Below are 23,726 nucleotides of genomic sequence, written 5' to 3'. Positions count from 1 at the left end.
AGGACAACCTGCAAAGCTTGGCGAGGAACCAGCCCAGCTAGGAAGGATTGAAAGAAGTTCTATCCACAGCTGCAGGAGAAGGATAGTGTGAGTACCTACACCCCCAGTGCCTATAAGGGAGAAGTCTAAAATTTAATTAAATCGATCCACACTACCGCCATTGTTCTAAAATTTTTGTTTTATTAAATCGCCCGCAGTACATCATCACAGGTACAAAGGTTGACGCATTTCAGCTTAACAAGCCTTATTCATAACTCATACAGTGACATGGAACATAAAAAATGCATATATATGGTGGGTAGGACAAGGCTCCACCCATTAATTAGCCAATCAAGCACAAGATGATGGAAAATGACAACAGCAGAAGTGGACTCAGAATCTGTCACAACCATATAAGTAATAACATAAATGAGTCCAAATGTAGAAATGAATAGTCTCAGTGTTATGAACCATATAGCAGATCACCACGTATCTTCAATATAATTAGTGCTCCACCACCAGAAAATGGTAGGACTCTTGCCAGAACATGTGGACTCTTATAAAAGAGTCACAAACGCATGAGAATATATCCACCGAATCCCTCAGAATTGGAAGATGTTATATCATGGTACTGGATGGAAGTATCACCTTCAATTCCTCCCCATTCTTAATCACATGATAATACCTCTCAGCATGGCCATGCAAACAAAGACAAAGGGGCGACCATCACATAAAACCATAAAACACGTCTATTATCATAAAGTATTGCACTCACATTCTAGTGGGCAAATCAGCGCTGTGTAAAGAGTATTCTCCTGTCCCGGGAACAGGTACACTTTCTGGTGTTAGAGAGCAGCGTGTAGACACACAAGCTCCACCCAACACGTTTCGTAACATATGGCGTCGTTTGGGGCGTGGAAACTATGTGTGACCATCACCACTGCTTTTTATAGCTATCCAGAGAGGGAATGAGCCCCCTTAGATCAATTATTGAAATTCAAAATGGCCACCGTGTCACCAGACCTCGATATGGATTTAAAATGGCCACCGCTTGGGTAAACCAAGCCTTGGTCTGGATGTCACAATGGTTATAATTCTACCAAGCCTCAGTCTGGGGGTTACCAGACCTCGATGTGAATTCAAAATAGCTGCTGCTTGGCTAAACCAAGCCTCAGTCTGGAAGTCACACTGGATATAATTCCACCAAACCTCAGTCTGGGGATCATACTTCAACATGGCTGCCGTCATTACTTATCTTATGTGGAATGCATATTGTATTATGTCTCTTCCACAGGGATTAATCAAATAACAAACCGCCTCACATAAATCTAAGCGAATTGTAAATAGATTTATAATTAGTTAACTAAAAGCATAATTATATTTTAAGACCATAACATAAAAGTTTTAATTCAAACCCTCTATGGATGGATATGTAGATCCATTGTGACATCCAGACTGAGGCTTGGTTTAGCCAAGCGGTGGCCATTTTAAATTCATATTGAGGTCTGGTAACACGGTGGCCATTTTTAATTTCAATAATTGACCTAAGGGGGCTCATTCCCTCTCTATATAGCTATAAAAAGCAGCAGTAACAGTTGCACATGGTTTCCACGTCCCAGGTGACGTCATATGTGATGAAATGCATCGGGTGGAGGTTGTGTGTCTGACGTCTACACGCTGCTAACACCAGGAAGTGTACTTGTTCCCCAGACAGGAGAATACTCTGTACACAGCGCTGATTTGCCCACCTGAATGTGAGTGCAATACTTTATGATAATAAATGTGTTTTATGGTTTTATGCGATGGTCACCTATTTGTCTTTGTTTGCATAGCCATACTGAGAGGTATTATCATGTGATTAAGAATGGGGAGGAATTGAAGGTGATACTTCCATCCAGTACCATGATATACCATGATATAACATCTTCCAATTCTGAGGGATTCGGTGGATGTATTCTCACGCGTGTGTGACTCTTTTATAAGGGCTCACATGTTCTGGCAAGAGTCCTACCATTTTCTGGTGGTGGAGCACTAATTATATTGAAGACATGTGGTGATCTACTACGGTATATGGTTCATAACACTGGGACTATTCATTTCTACATTTGGATTCATTTATGATATTACTTATACTGTATGGTTGTGACAGATTCTGAGTTGCGACATTTGAGCGTGGCAATTTATTTATAATATTTGTATACAATTGACCTGATTGTCTTGCCAGCAGCTATTTTTCCACGTTTTCACTATTTGCACAGCTTTTTTTGTTTCTAGTACACAACCCATATTATGTCTGCACCACCATAATAAACAAACACAGAACAGAAAAGTTCATACGTATCAATACATTTAAAGAGAAAAAAGGAAAATTTGACATGGGGAGATGTCTGCTGGATGCAAGCTATGGCAAGTCTTCAGAGGACAAGTTTATCGGATCGGATACTATAGCCAGGTGGGCTGTTACTTAGTTCACTTAGGGAACTCAGAGCTTCTACAAGTTGGGACTTTGATAAAAATCCATTTAAGCAGATTTAGGGCTCCTGCACACTGCTTACCTTGCAAAAGACTGTCAGGTTTTTGGCTGGAACACAGTCAATTATCAGCCATTTTTGTAGTATTTTTGAGTAGCAAATTGTCCTCAATTTGTTATTCTGCAATCAATTTGTACATCCCTAACCCCTTAACCCTATCCCGGTTAAATTCCCTAATAAAACTAAAAGAACAAGCCCATGGACTGTGTCTTTGTTTTTTTTATACAAGTTGGAAAATATATGATGCCTGGCTGTGCAAGAAGTAAAGGGGGATCCAAAGTCAGCATTCAAGGGGGTAGTGCTACAAACACTTTGGTTTACTGTTAGGCTGTTTTCACACCTAAGCAGAGAGATTTTCAAGTGTTTTTATTTGAGTGTTTTTGTGTTTGTATACAAGTGTTTTAGAAGTGTATTTGAATGGTAGTAGTATGTGTATTCAAATTTCAAGGCTGGTTCACACCAGATGCAGTCCAATGCATTTTTTTCTGCATCAAAAATGCATGCACAGTAGATGATATGGGTTCCAATTGTATAGTTCACCCCAGAGCAGTCTATTCCAGTGTGTTCCACTGCAGAAAAAAATTAGAACGTGCTGTCAAGCATTTTGTTTTTGCAATGGAAGGCACTGGGGGAGACGACCAGTTCTTAAAGGCTCAAAATTGCCTGAAATATGACAAGAAATAAAACCAGGAAGAAGCACTTGAAAAACTCAATTTTCAAGTATTCCTACTGAAGTCTACGGGGCCAAGAATGCCCAAATCTGCATCTAAAGTAGCCCATTAAGCTTTCCCAGCTTCAGGCTTTGAGCTACAGACATCTGAGCACATATATGCAAACAGTAACCATTGAAATACATTGAATTTTGAATGTTGAGCATTTTGGATCTTCGAGCTACAAAATGCTCAGGTGTGAATGTGGCCTAAGAGGTTGATTTACTAAAACTGGAGAGAGCAAAATATGGTGCAGCTGGGCATAGTAGCCAGTCAGCTTCTAACTTCAGCTTTTTCAATTAAGCTTTGGCAAAACAACATGGAAGCCGATTGTTTTCTATGCGGAGCTCCACCAGAAGTTACACTCTTCAATTTTAGTAAATAAACCTGGTTTCTATTGAACCATGCTGTTCAAACTTCAGCCAGCAGAGGGAGATCCAGTGCAACAGCTGTAATACTGGTAATCTATGGACCACAATGAAGTAGACATGCTTATTAAGTAGAAATAGATTTTAGTAAATAAAGATCCTGTTTTATATTATACCGCACTGTGAATAGTTACAGAACTGATAACAATAAATTATAACTAAGTTCACAAAAGGATAGGGATTAAAGGCTTTGTTCAACACAATTGTGGTGATTCACAAATGCACACATAAAGGTTTCCAATAGTTGGTAATATTTTAAAATGACCCCCAGAGAAGGTAATAAAGTGTTTCTACGCTTGTCATGAACAATACAATTTTGGAGCACTAAGAAACACTGTCTACACACATGACATGTTTAGTAAACTGAAACATAAAACTTTCTTGCATTATAAATGCAGTTCCTAAATGTATAATATATGCTGTGAACGTTACAATAAAATCTATTGTCCTGAGACAAGGTTTCACCAGCACATTTACTAAACTTTATTAATCACACGGGTAGCTGAACCCACAACAGCACTCTTGGGGTAATACAGACCCTAATGAATGACGTGAATCAATAGCTAATTACCTTTTTTTTTTTCTATCTGTGGATTTAAGTTGAAATATGCAAATTTTACTCTTTAAAAACTAATAATAGCTAATTACTCCCAGCATTGCAGGGTCATTAAAATAAATATAAGTGTTCCCTCTTAAAGGTGCAACACTGTTTTAATACAGCAAAAAAAATCACATTCAGTTAAATGGAAACAATTAACGCAACCTTTTCCTCAATATTTCAGGAAACTTAGAGAAATTTGAGAACTGCAGTGGCTAAACTTTGATATATTTCTCACAGTACAGGTAATAGGAACCAAATCTAATATTCAGGGACAAATCTTATAAACCCGAGTCTGTCCCTGAAAATCTAGAACACAAATCGATTCACTTTCTTGTATAACCAGTCACAGAAGTTAAACCCTCTCTTGAGATTCTCTTCTTCTGAATATAGATAATCTTTGTATAAAATGATCTGATAATGATCTGACAATTTGATATTTTGCTTCTTTTTTTTTTTTGCTGCTAAAATGGGGAGTCACATTGAATCCTTTTTAGTAAAACATACAGAAAATCATTATTGGACTTCCTTACAAATAATGATTTACTTGCAAGCTTCCTTGGCTCAGATTTTACTTCTGTGCCTCGTAGGAAAAAATGTATAATTTAAACTCTCTCCTTCACCCCTTTTCTCCACCCCACAGCTTATATACTCTATATTGCCAAAAGTATTGGGACACCTTCCTATACACGAACATGAACTTTAATGGCATCCCAGTCTTAGTCCATAGGGTTCAATATTGCGTTGGCCCACCCTTTGCACATATATTAGCTTCAACTCTTCTGGGAAGGCTGTTCACAAGGTTTAGGAGTGTGTTGATGAGAATGTTTGACCATTCTTCTAGAAGAGCATTTGTGAGGTCAGGCACTGATGTCGGACAAGAAGGCCTTGCTTGCAGTCTTCCAAAGGTGTTCTATCAGGTTAACGTCAGGACTCTGAGCAGGTCAGTCAAGTTCTTCCACCACAAACTCGCTCATCCATGTATTTATGGACCTTGCTTTGTGCACTGGTGCGCAGTCATATTTGAACAGGAAGGGCCCATCCCCAAAATGTTCTCCCAAAGTTAGGAGCATGAAATTGTGCAAAATGTCTTGGTATGCTGATGCCAGGGGCGGACTGACTATTCAAGCACTTGGGCAATGCCTGAGGGCCCGGGGTCAGTAGGGGCCGCCATGAAATGCCCCTGTTACCTTTTCTTATAGACTTTTTAGGGTGTGCTTTGACACAGGGGCTCCATGATCCCCTATTGCCCAGGGGCCCCATGAGTTGTCAGTCCACCCCTGGCTGACGCCTTAAGAGTTCCCTTCACTGGAACTAATGCCCGCCATATATGGGTCGAATTCCGAAATAATTTTTGTTTTGAAAACCTTTTCCAAGAATTTTCGTTCGAAATTCACACCATTAGTGGGCCAAATCAATGGGCAATTTTTAAGCTACCATCGAATTTGAGTGATCAGGTATGTTGGAAATTTTTTGAAAAAAGAACAAATTTCTAATCAATGATGGAAGAATCATGACAGAAATGTAGTTCAAAAAGAAATGAGCATGAGCTGTGACCTGGAAAGAAACGAAAATTCTTTGCCACAAAAATTATTTTCTGTAGCAAAATGAAGTGAAAATAATGCAGACCATACATGGGTCGAATTCCGAATTAATTTTCTTTAGAAAACATTGTACATTTTGTTAATCTGATGGTGCCCCCATTGATTTCGAAATTCGACCAACCAAGACTTTAATTTTACCTCATGTTGCTACAAAAAAGAATTTTTCATGGCCAAGAATTTTCTTTTCAGGTCACAGCTCATGCTCATTTCTTTTTCATTTACATTTCTCACACGATTCTTCCATCACTGATTAGAAATTCATTCGTTTTTCACAAAATTTCTGACATGCCCGATCACTCAAATTCGATGGTTGCTCGCAAATTGGCCATTGCTGTAGCTCACTAATGGTGCAAATTTCGAATGAAAATTCTTAGAAAAGATTTAAAAAAAAAATGATTTTGGAATTCGACCCATGTTGGTCGAATTTCAAAATCAATGGTGGTACCATCGGATTACAAAATGCACGAAATGTCCGATTTTCTAAAGAAAATTTGTTTGGAATTCGACCCATGTATGGCCTGCATAATGGGTCAAGCCCTGATTTTATACACGTGTGGCCATGGAGGCGATTGGAAAACCTGTATTCAATGATTTGGAGGGGTGTCCCAATACTTTTGGCAATATAGTGTATTTTATTCTGATGGTGGAGATACTTCCTCACCATCAGAATACACTGATCAGTGCTGCTGGCTTTAGACTGCAGTGCTGATTGAGATGGGAAAATCCAATAAGTTGGTTGTACCGAGGTCAATCAGTAGACATCAGCATACATCTGTTTTTTCATATGTCTGATTTCATATGATTTTTACCTAAACATGAATGTACTCAGAACTAATGTAAACAGACATCTGTTAACATCCGCTTATGTCTGACACAGCCTTTTTCAGTTTTTTTCTATGGACATAAAGAGTTTCAAATATAAGAAGATATAAATGAACATTCTCCTCTTTACACCTTATATGCCTCTGCAAAACTGACAGATCCAGAGTTAAAACCCATGTGAAAGGTCTGCAAACCTAAATTGCACCAGTGTGCATGGGCCAATAGAATACAATACTGCTGTGTTCATAATAGTATAAATATAGGTATCAAGCCAGGAAATTGTATGCCCCTGTGCATAAGCCCTCATCTGTCTATATTCCTGCCGGATCCATGCTGTGCATCCCACAGGGAACTATATATCCACTGCTTCAAACTATCACAGACGATACCTTATTTCTGAGCATGCACAGAAAAATAGCATTAATTGAATGCATGCCAGTGGATGGACAAATGCCCCTGCCACAGCACCACAACGCACAGCATGTGCACTGCAATGCACTTCAATGCAGGTATATTGCCATCCAAATATATGACATTGCAAGTGAAGATGGGCTAAAAACGCAGTTACACTCCAAACTTACCTCATTCAGCCTTTCAAAACAATGCTTGGGACTGATTGCTCATCATTGCCCTAAAGAAATTCACTCTTGCAAACAGTATACCTGTTGTTTTAAAGGACTGACCCCTCAAAAGTGTTCTTTGCACTTGGTGTAAAAATGCAACGTTTGTAAGGGGGTGTACTTCCAGTGTTGGCTACTAGGTGGTGCCTTCTCTTTGAATATATATATATATATATACAGGGTGGGAGGAGTTTGGGTGGAAAGTGCATAGATGGCCCCCATGGGACTTGGTGGGGCTCTTCCTGTAAAGATGTAATCTCCCAACTGTTTGTATTCCCTAGCTGGGGAATACCTAGTGAAGTCCAGACACCCTGAGAGAGACTGCAGTTAGGGACAGGACAGGCAGAGTGCTTGACTGGGAGAAGTGCCAACCACAGTCAACCAACAGAGTGAGAAGCCAAGTAGGAAAGATGCTTTGTTCTGAAATTTGACCAACGTTTACTCTGGAATTGGATGCCCTGAATTTGTAAATGCTATTATTGTGTGCCATGAAGATGTCCACCTTGAAGTTGGGAAGTAAAGTTTTATAGGCATCTTTGGACTTGCCTCAATTATTACTTCTGGCCTATCTGAGGAATGGTTGACCAGTTAGTCCAGCAAGCATGCGCAGAAGAGTGTGAAGCGAGGAACTGTATATGTACTGGTAGGGGCAAATCTGTTAGCTTCCTGAAGGAGCGGGGACACACCAACCTAGAGAAGGACAGTGAGACCTGTTAGTTATACCTGTGTATGGAATGTATTGCCTACATTGGAATGGGCCTGCCTACATGCTGTCCGCTTGTGGGCAGGGGCGTATCTACTGCGAGGCAAACAAGGCATTTGCCTAGGGCGGCAATTTTTAGGGGGGCGGAAGAAGGGACCTTGTGAGCAGCGGCGGACAGAGCCATGCAGGGCTTCCATCAGAGGGGTACCTTCGGTACTCTTGCAGTGGCCCGGACAGCAGGAGGATCGATGTGCGGGAGGGCAGTTGCAGAGCGATGCTCCTGTACCTCTCCCTCCAGCAGCTGACGAGCCAGGACCAGTGGACAGCCTGGAGCAGGGAGAATAGAGCCCGGAGGAGGTGAGCTGTGCTCTGTTCTGTGGGATTTCCCTGCCTCCATCCCTACACTGACAGATCGTATGGGGCTGCACACAACTCCCCTCCCCCCCCTTCCTGCTGCACGGAGATCAGCAGCCCATGGAGGAGGTGTGTGTATGCAACCCCATACGATGTGAGAAATGAAGAGAGAGGAAGGTAAGAGAGAGGAAGGGGGGGGAGAGGGAAGAGAGGGGGGAGGAGAGAGAGAGGGGGGAAGAGAGAGGGGGGGGAGAGAGAAGAGGAGAGAGAGAGGGAAGAGAGGGGGGGAGAGAGAGAGAGAAGAGAGAGCGGGGGAAGAGAGAGATGGGAGAGAGAGGAAAGAGAGAGGGGGGAAGAGAGAGATAGAGAAGAGAGAGAGGGAAGAGAGAGAGGGAAGAGAGAGAAGAAAGTGAGGGAAGAAATAGAGAGGGAGGAAGAGGGAAAAGAGAGGGAGGAGAGAGATAGGGGGAGAGAGATAAGGGGGGAGATATAGGAGAGAGAGGGAAGAGAGAGGGGGGGGGAAGAGAGGGAGGGGGGAAGAGAGAGGGAAGAGAGAGAGATGGGGAAGAGAGAGGGGAAGAGAGAGGGGAAGAGAGAGAGATGGGGAAGAGAGAGGGAAGAGAGAGGGGAAGAGAGAGGGATGGGGAAGAGAGAGGGAAGAGAGAGGGGAAGAGAGAGAGGGAAGAGATAGGGGAATAGAGAGAGGGAAGAGACAGAAGAGAGGGAAGAGAGAGAGAGGAGAGGGAAGAGAGAGAAAAGAGTGAGGGAAGAGAGAGAAGAGGGAGAGAGAAAAGAGAGGGGGGAGAGAGAGAGAGGGAAGAGAGAGAGAAAGAAAGAGAGGAGGATAAAGAGAGAGGGAAGAGACAGAGGGGGGAGAGAGAGAAGGAGAGAGAAGAGAGAGAAAAGGAAGAGAGAGGGGGAAGAGAAAGAGGGAGAAGAGAGGAGAGAGAGAGAGAGAAGAGAGAGGGAAGAGAGATAAAGAGGGGGAAGAGAGAGAAAGAGGGGGAAGAGAGAGAGAGAAAGAGGGAGGGAGGGAAGAGAGAGGGGGTAAGAGAGAGAGAGAGGGAAGAGAGGGAATGAAGAGATAGAGAGGGAAGAGAAAGAGGGGGGAGAGTGAAGAGAGAGGGAAGAGAGAGAGAGAGAGGAGAGGGGGGAGAGAGGGAAGAGAGAGAGGGGTGTGAGAGAGAGGAGGGATGGAGAAGAGAGAGAGAGGAGAGAGGGGGAGAGGGGGGGGGGAGATAGAGGGGAGAGAGAGTGGGGTGAGAGTGAGGGGAGAGATAGGGGGAAGAGAGAGAGAGAAGGAAGAGAGGGGGGGGGGGAGAGAGGGAGAAAGAGAGAGGGAAGAGAGAGAGAATTATACTGTATATATATATATATATATATAACACACACACACACTTATTGATCTCTCGCTCTCTCATTGGGGGGGGGGGGGGACTTTGTGCCGCCCTAGGCAAAATGTTTGTGTTGCCTAGGGCAGCACAAAGTCTAAATACACCACTGCTCGTGAGTTTTGCTATATCATGTTCCAGTAACAGCGATTTCAGTGTCTCTGGGGATATCACTCTTCTCTGTAATACTGCATAATTATTTGGCTGCTGGGAGCCTGCATGCAGTGCTTCTCTATGTATCGCAATCCTGCCATGTGAGCACTAAAAGTCACATGATGACATTTGTTACATACAGTACATGTTGCATAGTGAAATTTTATCTGAAGGAAAGTACAAAAATATAATATATTGCAGCATACCAGTTCTAAGTTGTGGTGGCTTCATTTGTTTTTTTATTGCAGGTTAAGAACATTTGCAGCAAATACAGAAAGTACCTGTTGATCTTGCAAAAAATTCAGCGCCTTTGTCACGTCCTGTGAATCGAACTGAAAACTCCAACAATGTTATCTCCCTTTTGTAAACTACGAATTCCCCCACTCCCATGTAGAGGAAGACATGTTTTAAATCCAGTCTGGGTGACAGCCATATAAAGTCCAAACAAAATCTGCACTCCTCAGTACTCAAAGTTTTAATGATGGTGCTCGAAACGAGTGCCACAGATGGTGCCATGCCAGAACCAGAGGTAAAGATGCAAAGTCAACAGTCAACAGCACTCCAAAGAAATGTGTTTCACATGTTTATTATGAAGACAGTATCACATAAGGCATACGAAATTGATGTTTTAGGGCCTTACAGGATCCCTGTATCCTTTTCCCAGAAAGGGACCCTGCAAGGCCCCAAAACATTAATTTCTTATGCCTTATGTTACTGTATTGGGAAGTACTGTACTTACACATTATGAAGATGTAATGGGGGAGGGGGGGCTGCAGTGAGGCAACCGAATCAACATGCACACCAAGTGTGTTTTAAATGAATAATATATTTTCAGTTTTCACATACACACAGCATTGCATGTGTCTATATTTTTTACAAACCAGCAACATGTGAACATTTCCTGTAATAAAGAGAGGAGTGCTGCATGCTGTGAAGATTGGGTGAACATGGGGGCATGTAGGCTCTCCCTATCTCTATGAGATTTCAAGCATTCCTGTTTCATCATTTGCACATAACAAGACAACATAACAGTTGTACAAGAAAATTTTTAATGTAAGATAAATTAACTTAAAATATTGACCAAAAAAGTTTGCCCATAAAAAGTAATAACATCATTACAATTCAGTATAATAAAATACCATACATGTATATAAACTGAGACATAGATTATCTTTTTGCACTTATAATCATTATTACAAATCAATGTTACTGTAACTATGTAACACACTTATAAATGTATCAATGACTGTGTATTGTGCTCGTGACATTTTCAATGAGAACACGGTCATGTTTTTTTAGAGTATGCAAAGGACAACTCAGTTTAAAACTAATATTTCAGTTATGGGTGGCCAAGAGAGGGTCTGGTCACTTGCAGCTTTTTATATTTCAAACAAGACCCCAACAAGATTGAGATTTTCATGCAGTAGTTTTTGTCCGTGTCCCCTTTAACATGGCCAGAACAAAGTGTCACTCTTCTCCACCATGTCTCCCTTATTATCTTTTATCCTACTAGATATACAATGTACACTCCATCAAGGATGTATGCCACCAACATCTGGCTTTGTGATGGCTGTTGCAATTAGGAGCTACAAGACCATCCTAGAGAAATGTCCCACCACTGATGGTCCAGAGAAATATACAAAGCTACTATGAAACAAAAACTGAAATATTAGGATTTACTTGAGCTGACCATTCATTCTTATATTTTTCCTTTCACATTATTTAATGTCAACAGTTTGCACTATGTTTATGAGTGTCTTTTGTTTACCAATGTCAGGTATAATCCCTCTTAATTCATACATCTTTAGCATTACAATCCATTATGTTTAAATCATACCTAAAACTGTAATTACTTATACATGACGGTAAATTGTATACATTCACAAATATATTCTCTACAATTTGACACATTTTTATATTCACATTGCTTTGTTTGCTTGTCTTCTGCTGCTCAAAAAATTAAATAACACAATTTCAAGAGCAAAGATGGGTTTAGGGGACAATCTTAATGTACTGTATGTAACCAGAACCATGTAGCAGATTAGACCATAAACTCCAACAAACTGGCCCAATCACTAGGGAAAAGAAGACATAGAAACTACATGTACTGTATGGGAATCCGCTGATTATTACAAATTCCTGGATTATTTGGTTGGGCAGTGCTAAGTGAAGCAATGAGGTAAACCATAGCACCCAATGATCAATCAGGAATGAGGTTATGGTACTGTAGTCAGATCATCAAATAATTCATTCTGATTGGCTTCAGTGGGTTTCTTTGTCTGCTTATGATACCATCTGTTGCCTTAATAGATTGCTACTTTAGTAAGGTTTGGTATGTTTGATATCTGACCAACACTCCTACCTTGACTTCAGAAACCCAATTAAAGTGTATTAAACCAAACCTTTTTTCTTCTTATTAGAGTAGGTGATGACTAGAGTCCATATATATATATATATATATATATATATATATATATACATATATATACATATATATGATTTTTTCGTTTGTTTTCTAGTTGGGAACATTTCTGCTCACTTACGGTCCTGGAGATGTAACAACAAATGAGAAAAAGTCTTTATCAAGTCAAACTACAAGTCACATGAGGCATTGCAAGATTGACAGTTAAAAACATGACTCCCAAAGGCAGAGGCATGATGGGACTTGTAGTTTCACAACTGCTTGAGGGCTGCCAGTGTGACACCCCTGGTCTATACAAACTGAGTGTTGCAATGTTAAAGTGGATGGTGCAACTAGTGGAAATCTTCAGTAATGGAAATTTACTGGCACATTGAATGCTCAGATAGGAGCTGTTATATTAATGACTAAAGATGCAATGTTTGAGAACCCCTTGATTTGTCTGATTGATGAAGGGGCTGCTGTATGACTCTGAAACATTGCATATTTTGTGATAAATAAAAGACTTCCTATTTGAGCATTCAGAGTGTCTGTGATGTTCCACTACTGGACATGTTGGATTTGCCATCACATTCAGTTGCAGTAACAACAGTTCCCAGGGGAAATGTGCAGTGGATCTCCCCAGTGGGAACAGTCAGGAGACAGACAGCAGTAAATACATCATTGAGGTTCTATCCCTTCCTAACTCCTTACAAAATTAACCAAACATTAGATATACTTTAGGCTAAAGTATTCTTTTGACAAAGAAAGCTGGCCTGCCTACCAGAAAAACAGATAGTCTATTACACTCTATGGAAGAGAGCCGAGATGCCTCCATGTAGGCTGCAGCACTATATGAACATCCAATATGAAGTCTGTGTTTGGGTATATGCTTTAAGTCAGAAGGATGGGGGGCAACTGGGGCTTTCTTACTTGAAAATACAGCTTATATAATAACTGAACAAACTATGCTGCTAGGCAGGGGTCCAAATGGAGCTAAGAATTTGTGGGGCCAGATGGCCTGGACAGAGGAATACCCTATCCGATAATGCAACTGATTATGATCATGACTTGGGCCCTCTGATTTGGGTTTCTCAAGGCAAAACCATTGTTCTTCTTTAGTTTTGGACACAGTGATTATGGGTTAGCCTTTTGTCAAGTTTTTATTGCTGTCTCAGCTCCCATATAGAATATAGAATAATCATTCTATTTGTAGAAAAGAATGTGAGGGAAATCCAGTATTTTAGAGCTGTTCCCAACACAAGTGGTGAGGGGAAATCTTCTAATGGGGACACCTGTTCAAGGGACAATTGTCTACAACCTTGGAAGAGTTCTGCTAACATCCTGTTGAGTCTAGAAGTTTGACATGAAGAGCCGACAACTCGTCCTCCCAATAAATATGTTTTATTAATAAAGGGTACAGTGTGAAATCTACAGCAGCTTGCACGTTTCGGTAAGAAACCTTATTCATGGCCATTCATACCTTTTATTAATATAATTTCTATGCTGTTAAAAGTTCCAGGAAGACACCGTGAGCTTTGGAGCACCGCTGACCTGCCTCCAGGGGGAATTAATCTAGCCGTATATCTTTTTCTGTGGACTTTTTTTATCCTGTTGAGTCTCTGGGGAAAGAAGTGAAGGGAAATTTTCCCAGTGGTACATGGACAGCAAATAAAAAATAATTTGGCAAAGGTTTTAACCCTTCTCTACTCTATCAAAAACTAAAAAAATACATGTCTTGGTTGTACATATACATTAAGTCATACAATTTGCTAAGGAGTGCACAGATTTAGCAAGCTGGGTAATGAACCTCGAGCTGAGACAGTAAAGTACAGTAAAAAAAGCTCAACTATGTTTGTACATACTGCATATATATTATTAAAGAAATCCTCTGAGGTCCTGACTCATTGCAAGAGGGCAAACATACATAAAGAGCAACAATCATAAGTATCAAAGGAGAACCAAAGAGTTTTTTGCACAGGTGCTCCCTGCAGCCTATGTCCTTCACTAACTGAGCATATTGATGGTGGCACCCACTTTTCTCCTATCTATAACTTAAACATTTATTTCCTGTACATATACAGAACAATGCATGGGGCCACACAAATCCCTGCCCTTCTACCAGACACGTGCATGCTTTAACATTACACGTGCAGAGCAGTAAGTAGCACCATCAACATCCTTAAGCCTGTTGAATGGAATTGAGGTTCCTGCAAGAGAACTGTGTTCTGCTTATGCTGTTACATAAAATGCATGGTAAAAGCCATGGCTGCCAACTGACAGAATTTTTAGCAAACACCATGGGAGCAGGTCTGCATGGTCAGCAAACTGACATCAGTCCACTTGGGAGCAGCATCATTCAGCATATAAATACATTTATACCCCAACATGTTTCAGTCACTGCCTTTAGTCATATACAGTATGCTGTACCACCAATGAGAATTAATAAAGTGCTGCGTGTGAAGGTAAAGTTATATTTAAATTTAGATTTCAGCTCCAGGCAAAATATATTTTTTTGCTTTGGCTAGAGTGGGTGAGCGTTAGTGCCTTTGTCAGGTTTTTATTGCCATTCATGTCCTCACTGGATATATTTCTCCTTACTTCCTGTAAGGACAGCACCAGATGTGAAATCTCTCCAATCTGAACTTCTGACAATGTTTCTTATTGCTGTCTCTGTCTTTTTGTTTAGTGAGAACCCATTTTTTTTAGGTGTCATATGGACAGGAAGTGAGGAAAAATCTCTTCAACTGGGTTACATACAGAACTAAAAACCTGACAGATAATGATAGTTCCAGGCATCAGCATGATATGCATACTTACATTGATCCAGCTTGGGCTAATGTAACTATGTACAGTATATACCATACCTGGCCCTAGAAGCTGGAAATCACTGACGTAGACATTGTGGCTCCAGTGATCTCCACTTGCTTCCGGGTCCTGTGCCAAGTGGCTGCTCTCTGCATTGTGAGTACAGAAGGTCAGTCACTTGGCATGGGAGTCATTCAGATAATTCTTTGCATTTTCTGAATGAATGCAAAGCATTATGTTATTGGATGAGATGGAGAGGCGAGAAGCTAACATCACGCTTTCCACCTCGTCCAATCAGAGAAGGCTTTGCATATATTCAGAAAATGAAAAGAATTCTCTGAACGGTACCCCTGCTGAGTGGCTGACCTCCTGTGTTCACAATGCATCAGACCATCTGCTCAGCATGGGACCTGGAAGCAAGAGGAGATCACTGGAGTAGCGATATCAATATCAGTGATTTCCAGCTTCCAGCAACATCGGCCAGGTGTCTCATATACACCAAGTTGAACCAGTGTAACTATATATAGCACCCCGATACCTCAAATTATTCTTTAACTCTTCTACACAATAGCAAGGTATATCAGGTTTTTTTTTCAAATGTTTTTAAGGCTTACATGCAAGAAATAAACTTGACACTCCTAATAGTTAAATATGTGTTAATTAAAACCTTATTTCACTGTATACTCTGAATTTTCTGTATATATATTAACATGGGAACGTTCTTTTCATTTAATGATCCTTTTCACAATGGAAGCCTTTACATTACTCGGCGTATTCAAATCTGAACTCCAGGTAAGTACAGCGTGTCTAAAAGTAAGAGGCATGTGTATTTTTCTAGATCTTTGCACGCCTGTCCTCTCTCCCTGTGCAGGGTGACTGGTCTTGTATCTGCCCCCTCCTGTAGTTTTCTGCAGGTAGCCTGTGTTGGATGGGACTGCTGGGCACCTCCTACTGCTTTGCTCTCTGCACAGGTTATATGCAGAACAGTGTTGACATCTGTTACTTTTTCAAGGTAATAGCTGAATTTGCAAAGGCATTCGGTGCACACAAAGTGGATTTATATACTTTGTGGATATCGAAAATAAATTTTTGTACTTGGAGTTCACCTTTCAGATAATACACTCTCTATGAGGACAATATCTTATCTACTCTGGTGGCTTAAAGACAAATCTCTACATATAAAGCTGAACTCCAGGAATTAGTAAAAATGTATCCTTGTGATGGGGCTCCCCCATACTGCAAAGGTTAAACACTTGTTTAGTCTAAGTATGTATAAATAAAGTGCAATACTTAATCCTGGCTGTGGTAGGATCCCTCAAGGTTTGAGAGCAGTCCAACACTGCTGTTTCTCTAAAACCTGCCATAGATAGATCAAATGTTGGCTGGTTCAGCAGGGACCGGCTGAGATTTGATCCATCTATGGGAAGGCTGATTGTACCCAAGTTAATTCATCGATTGACTTGGGTTAAACCAACATTTTGGATTTTTAGCATGCGATTATTGCCAGTGGTTATAGCTGCTAGCAGTAATCATTGTGCTTTCCCAACAAGGACAGCTCCCTGTGCCCCACTTCTGGGAGAACACAATAGCTCCGTGGGAGGTATTCCTCCATCAACACTAACTGTGTTGATGGAGGAATCAAGCGATTTTCTTTCCTGCAATCCATTGTTGCAGGAAAGAAAATTGCACAATCTGTGGCTTGCCTAAGACTCACTTTGGGCCCAGGTCTCATGCTCACATTTTTACTTAGTTATTTGTTAAGTGCACATCATGATGCCAATGGACTGCTAGCAGTCCTGAGCTTTGGCCAGAAGAGAACAGTGCTAGCATGAGGGATAGGATAAGTAATACACCTTATTCCTGAACCCCTAGACGAAATGAGCATTTAACCCTTGCAGTACTGAGGAAGAGGGGGTACCGCAAGGGTAGATTTTATGTAATTACTAGAGTTCAGATTTTATAAAGTAACAAAATATGGAATACCAATCATGCACAAATGTAACTGTCACATTAGAAATGACTTTAGGAAAAAACAACACAATAACTCAAAATTTGTGTTCACTGCAAATACACTATACTTTTCCTTTAAAGGACATGGGAACTGTTATTTCTGATATTTTCTCTTTCTGGAAATTCTATTTACTTGGCTCTTTCAAACCCAAGGGTGGGATAACACAAAAGGGTGTTAGCGGGCCCTGGGTATGTAATACTGGTTCTGGTTGGATGATAATGGTGCTGAGTGTGTGATACAAGTGATGGATGTGTAAAACCAATGCTGGGTGTGTGACAACAGTGCTGGGTGGATGATACCAGTGCTGGGTGTGTGATACTGATGCTCGATGTTTGATATCGGTGCTGGGTGGGTGATACCAGTGCTGAGTGAATTATATCAGTGCCAGATGGTTGACATCAGTACTGGGTGGGTGATACTTATGCTTGGTGTTTGATATCATGCTGGGTGTTGGATACCAGTTCTGGTTGGATGATACTGGCGTTGGGTGGATGGTACTGATGCTGGATGGGTGATACCGGTGCTGGATGGGTGATAATGGCTCACAGTGTGTGATACCAGTGCTGGGTATGTGACAACAATGTTTTGTGGGTGACACCTGTGCTGAATGGGCAATATTGGCTTGGGTGTTTGATACCAATGTGAGTGTGTGGGGGGGTGATACCGGGGTGATACCCAGCTATCGTATCTATTAACTTCAGTCAAAACAGCATGGCAATGTTCTTAAAAGGATGCTCCATTTATAAAAATAAAAAGGCCAAAATTTTATTATGTTCAAAAACATGGGCAACCTAACTGAAAGCCCTTGTGTATGAGCAGAATTGGAAGGATCTCTTATTCTCTGTTCATATCAGCCTAATAGGTTATGGCAGGATATATGTGTGAGTCATATAAGACAGTGTTCTACCTACAGGTCACATGGTACATCAATTAACAACGACCTAATATTGCTAATAATTCATCCAAAGGCTGGGTATAAAATACATAGGGTGACAATGTGAGCAGTGGAGATTGTCAGATCAGTCGCAGTTTTATTTTTATATTTCATGTGTCCCTCCTGCTGGATGGGCCCCTGCTGCCTTCCCCGGGCTCCGGCCTGTACTTCAGCCAGCAAATGACCCAGGTGACCACCACTGAGAAGAGGGCCAGTACACTGGCCACTGATAGGCAGATAGGCCCTGCAGGGGAAGGAGCTGGGGCCCCACTGTATCTGTTCACAAAAACCAAGCCAGCAAACAAAAGAACCACCATGGCTATGAAGGAGAACACCACACAAACGCAGCCTGCGGTCAGCACTGCCCTCTTACAGCTTTGACATCTCTCATAGCCCCTTCGGGGTGAGGGGGCACTGGCTGCCTGGGCTTGGCCTAAGGCTGAAAATGTTTCCCGGTCTCTGTTAGCTGCAGCAGCCGCCAAAGTAGCCTCCGATCCAGGCTGCAGAGCATAGCGAAGCTCGGCGGCTCCATGAAGCACAGCAGCACCCTGAGTGCCATGGTGGTATGGCAGGCCACGCTGATGATAAGTGATGGGTGGAAGGATGTCCTGGGGAAATGGGTCATCATGCCTTACATACAATGGGAAGGCTTCAGCCACCTTAGTGTTCACAGGCAATGCGTCCACCCTGGAATCTGGGACCACGGTGCGATGACGGCATATCGGACAGGAGAGACGCCATGGCCGATCCTCTCTGCGGTGCAGGGTGTTCAGGCACTCTTGGCAAAAGGTGTGCAGACACTCCAGCAGCTTTGGGGCTCTCCTGTCCAAGTCAAAGTAGTTGTAGCAGATCTTACACTCATACTCCTCATAGGACAGGGTGAGATCTGAGCCTGAGCTGCCACTGGTCTGGTTAATAGCCATGTCCAAACTTCACTCCAAGGCCCATAGCCCAGTCATGGATCAATCGTACATCTCCCTGGAAGAAAGCAGCACAAAGGACAGCAACCCAAATAAATGTCACTGTTCAGCAATCAGACAGCCAAATGCATTCATAATATTCTTATATAGAGCACAGTGAGTTTTAGGACAGGTCACTGGTCATCTACTGTCGGACATAAAATATTAGTAGATTGTAATTAGTCCTGTAATTAGTCCTGTGATCTGGCCCTATGTCATTAGTGTTTTACTGTCTGACATTTTCTAATAGTGGATTTTATTTCTGATCTTTGATCTAATCCTGTGATTGTGACATGTCACTGCTCATCTATTATTTTCTATTAGTGGATTGCAATCAGTCCTCTGATTACTGGTGATCCAATGTCTGATATTTTCTATTGGTTGATTGTGATCTGCATCTGTGGTTGTAGTACATGCCACTGGTGACCTACTGTCTGACATTTTCTATCAGTGGATTTTAATTAGCCTGCAGTCTGATCCTTTGATTGTGACATGTCTCTGATGACCTACCATCTGACATATTCTATTACTGGATTGTAGCCAATCCTGTGATCTGTTTCTATAATGGATCATAGTCAGTTCTGTGACTTGGCCCTAAAATGGTGACGTGTCTCAGGTAATCTACTGCCTGACATACACTATTAGTAGATTGTAATCTGTTCTGTGAATGTGCCATGCAATGGTAACTCATTGTCTGACATTTTCTGTAAGTGTAATGTAATTAGGATCTGTGATCTGGTCCTATGACAGTGACGTGTCTCTGGTGATTTATTATTTTCTATTAGTGGATTGTAATCAGTCTTGTGATCACTGATCACTAGTGACCACTGTCTGGCCTTTTATATTAGTGGATTGTAATCAGTCTTGTGATCACTAGTGATCCATTGTCTAGCATTTTCTATTGGTAGATTGCAATCAGGATCCGTGATCTGGTTCTATGATTGTGACACGTCACTGGTGATCTGTTATTTTCTATTAGTGGATTGTAATTGTGATCCATTGTCTAGCATTTTCTATTGGTAGATTGCAATCAGGATCTTTGATCTAGATATATGATTATGACATTTCACTGGTGATCTATTGCCTGACATGTTCTAATAGTAGATAATAACCAGCCTGTGACTTGGCCATATGATTGTGACATGTCTCTGTAATCCATTATCTGGTATTTTCTATTAATGGATTGTAATCAGTCCTGTGGCTTGGCCCTCTGATTGTGACACGTCTCTGATAATCTATTGGCTGACATTTTCTGTTAGTGGATTGTAATCAGTCTTGTGATCTGGCCCCTATGGTGGTAACAAGTCAATGACCATCTACTATCTAACATCATGTCTCAATTGTGGATCCTAATTAGGAGCTGTGACCTGGCAATATAGCTGGCCATACATTTTACAATTTTCTTATTCAATTTCCTTTAGATTTACCTTCAACTATGTAGTGCCTGATTGTATACAAATTGAAAGTGTTTAGGTTTGACCTCACTTTATGTGGTTTTGGTCAATTTTGGGAAATTGTACAAGAAAATTGTATAATGTATGGCCAGTCCATGATTGTGACAAGTCTCAGGTAATCTATAGTCTGATCTTTTCTATTAGTGCATTGTAATCAGGTAATTGACTTGGCCCTGGGATTGTAGTATGTCTCTGGCCTATTGTCCTATATGTTCTATTCATGCATTGTAATCAGTCCTATATGTTCTATTCATGCATTGTAATCAGTCCTATGGTTGTGACATGTCTCTGTAATCTATTTTCTCATATTTTCTATTAGTGGATTGTAAACAGTGCTGTGACTTGGCCCTCTGATTGTAACATGTCTCTGGTAATCTATTGGTTGACATTTTCTACTAGTAGATTGTAATCATTCTTGTGATCTGGCCCCTATAATGGTAACAAGTCAATGGCCATCTACTATCTGACATCATGTTAGATGATGTTAGATCCTAATTAGGAGTTTTGGCCTGGCCCTATGATTGCCACAAGTCTCTGGTAGTCTATTGTCTGATATTTTCTATTAGTGAATTGCAATCAGCCATGTAATCTGGCCCTATGATTGTGACATGTCTCTGGTCTATTGTCTGATATTTTCTATTGTTGGATTGTACTCATTTCTGCGATCTGGCCCTTTGATTGTGATATGTCTCTGGTAATCTACTGTCTGATATTTTCTATTGTTGGATTGTACTCATTTCTGCGATCTGGCCCTTTGATTGTGATATGTCTCTGGTAATCTACTGTCTGATATTTTCTATTGTTGGATTGTACTCAGTTCTGCGATCTGGCCCTATGATTGTGATAAGTCTCTGGTAATCTACTGTCTATTATTTTCTATTAGTGGATTGTACTCAGTTCTGCGATCTGGCCTTACGATTGTGATATGTCTCTGGTAGTCTACTGTCTGATATTTTCTATTAGTGGATTGTACTCAGTTCTGCGATCTGGCTTTACGATTGTGATATGTCTCTGGTAGTCTACTGTCTGATATTTTCTATTAGTGGGTTGTAATCAGTTATGCGATCTGGCCCTATGATTGTGACATGTCTTTGGTAATCTACTGTCTGATATTTTCTATTAGTGGGTTGTAATCAGTTCTGTGACTTGGCCTAACATTGTGACATATCAATGGTAATTCATTGCCTGTCATTTTCTGTTATGTATGGTAATCAGTCCTGTGACCTGGCCCTATGATGGTGACATGTCATTGGTTATCTACTGTATGATATTTTCTATTAGTGGATTGTAATCAGTCCTGTGATCTGGTCCTAAGATGATGACATGTCACTGGTGATCTATTATCTGACATTTTCTACTAATAAATTATAATCAGCACTATGAATGTGACATGTCACTGATAAGCCTAGGTGAGATTGGCTATATCATTTACCTGGAATGACCTTACTTTCCAGGTAAATGTACATGTTTTCAGTATCAGGCATGATTTCAGCACATGGAACAACAGATTATTGCTGTTTAGAAGGTAGTTTTACTCACAGGAGCTGCAATTCCCAGGAGGAAATAAATGTCACTTATTGGAATGTATTGGCAGCCTTGTCCAGCTTTAGTGAACACGCTGATCTGAGTGATGTCTCATGCTTTAGGATGTATTCAGAAAATCAGGATTTCAGCATCCACGGTCCTTGACAGTTCTGCTCTCCATCCTCCTCCTGTGCTTTCCTTTGTCTCCTCCTTGTGATGCTGCCTTGAAAAGATGTGATCCTCTCTTCTATTCACTATATTCTCTGTGCCATCTCAAGCCTTTGTTGGTGTAATAAAGTCAAAAGCAGGCAATATTTTCTCCACAGGTCCGACATGACTCTGTATTCCATTCCTCCAGTGCCCAATGTCTTTCCAATATTGGAACAAAGACAGCAGCTGCTCTCCTTGTCTCTTTCTGAGCTTCCTGCTTGCTCCCCAGTAATGTGATGTAACGCAGATTCTTTGTATGCAGGATTCCTCCTGCTAATGTGCAGGATCTGACTGGTCTGGAGGACAAACACATAGCAGCATCTTTCACCTTTTCTTCTCCTTCTTTTCAGTTGATTTGGTGTGCAAAAGGCAAAGCTTCCCCTTGCTATGATTTTCTGTATCCTGTGCTTTCACTGTACACACACTGTGTCACCCAACACCTAGAAGCACAGTGAGAGTGAAATCACAAGGTAGAAATTACAAATTTTACAAGGTGGGGAGTCAAACCATGCAAAAGGCTGACTTTCAACCCTGACACTAACATTGTAGTGGTGGTAGACTATTTTATTTGTATATAAAAGGAGCATAATAAAGCTTTGTACATTTAGAATGCCTTCACAGGTTTATTCTGTATGGTGGTCAGAATAGTCATGGTATGTGCCAAATTCAGTTCAATTTACTCTGTGGAGTTGAAAGGTGATAGATTTCTGATTGGTTGCCATAGCTTATTCTACTTAGCATACCATCATTGCTCTTTGCATTATTTTACAAATGTACATCTTCTATTATACAGCAACCTCCCCTTTTTAGAATAAAATAAATGTTCTTTTGGAAAGTGATTTACAAAGCCAAAGAAGAATATGCGATCTTTTGCAAAAAATTGTGTTCCTATCAGTTTACAGGTGAAAAAATGAAGAAGGCCGTTTAATAACTTTATAAATATGGATAAAGAAGTATCTGGCAGTCACAGTATACAGCAAGAGCAAGAAAGTTCTGTGTCTTGCCATTTTTTTTAGTCTCTTCGAGCTGGGTTTGGCAAACTTCAAAGAAAGTCAATGTGAACCTAATCTGTCCAATTAAAAATGCTAATCTTCAGGGCTAATAGGCAAGAGGGTGTGAAAAAAAACAGCACAGGGGTGGGCACTTCCCCAGGAAACTTGTACCAATGTTTGTGGGGAAAAAAACAAAGTAAAATTTCCATTTGGCCAGGAGCAGTGATTTTTTTTTTAAATGCCTAAAGTGAAGCATGAAATTGCCCAAATCCTTTAAAGTGGTTCTAAAGCCAAGACATTTTTTACCTTAAAGTAGAGTTCCGGCCCTCGCCGTCTCCCAGAAAAAATGAAAAGTCAGCAGCTACAAATACTGTGGCTGCTGACTTTTAATAGTAGGACACTTACCTGTCCATGCATCCAGCGTTGTCCTCACCTCGAGTCGATTCTTCAAGCAGCCGTCAGGTGCTGGCACTGCCATCTTGATTAAGGAAGACCAGAAGTAAAGCTACAAGGCTTCACTGCCAGTTTCCTAATGCGCATGCA

The 23,726-nt window shown here is 41.0% G+C and overlaps 1 protein-coding gene and 1 long non-coding RNA gene across 2 annotated transcripts; one reads left to right on the top strand and one right to left on the bottom strand.

Annotated features, from left to right (window-relative positions):
- Positions 1-1,534: 1,534 nt before the first annotated feature.
- Positions 1,535-11,764, top strand: LOC149469224 (uncharacterized). Its single transcript, XR_016311619.1, has 2 exons — positions 1,535-1,733; positions 10,142-11,764. It is a non-coding gene; the product is annotated as an uncharacterized LOC149469224 (long non-coding RNA).
- Positions 10,920-22,624, bottom strand: RNF228 (ring finger protein 228). Its single transcript, XM_089669491.1, has 2 exons — positions 21,997-22,624; positions 10,920-19,022 (listed from the first exon to the last, which is right to left on the bottom strand). The coding sequence occupies exon 2, from the start codon at positions 18,965-18,967 to the stop codon at positions 18,155-18,157; it is 813 nt and encodes a 270-aa protein (XP_089525617.1). The 5' UTR covers positions 18,968-19,022; positions 21,997-22,624; the 3' UTR covers positions 10,920-18,154.
- Positions 22,625-23,726: the final 1,102 nt, after the last annotated feature.

The sequence above is a fragment of the Staurois parvus genome, unplaced genomic scaffold (genome assembly GCF_062004578.1).
Source record: "Staurois parvus isolate SC_StPar_1 unplaced genomic scaffold, SC_StPar_1.0 ptg000078l, whole genome shotgun sequence".
Classification (NCBI taxonomy): Eukaryota; Metazoa; Chordata; class Amphibia; order Anura; family Ranidae; genus Staurois; species Staurois parvus.
Note: the sequence above shows the minus strand (reverse complement) of the source record. Positions and strands in the feature narration are given on the sequence as shown.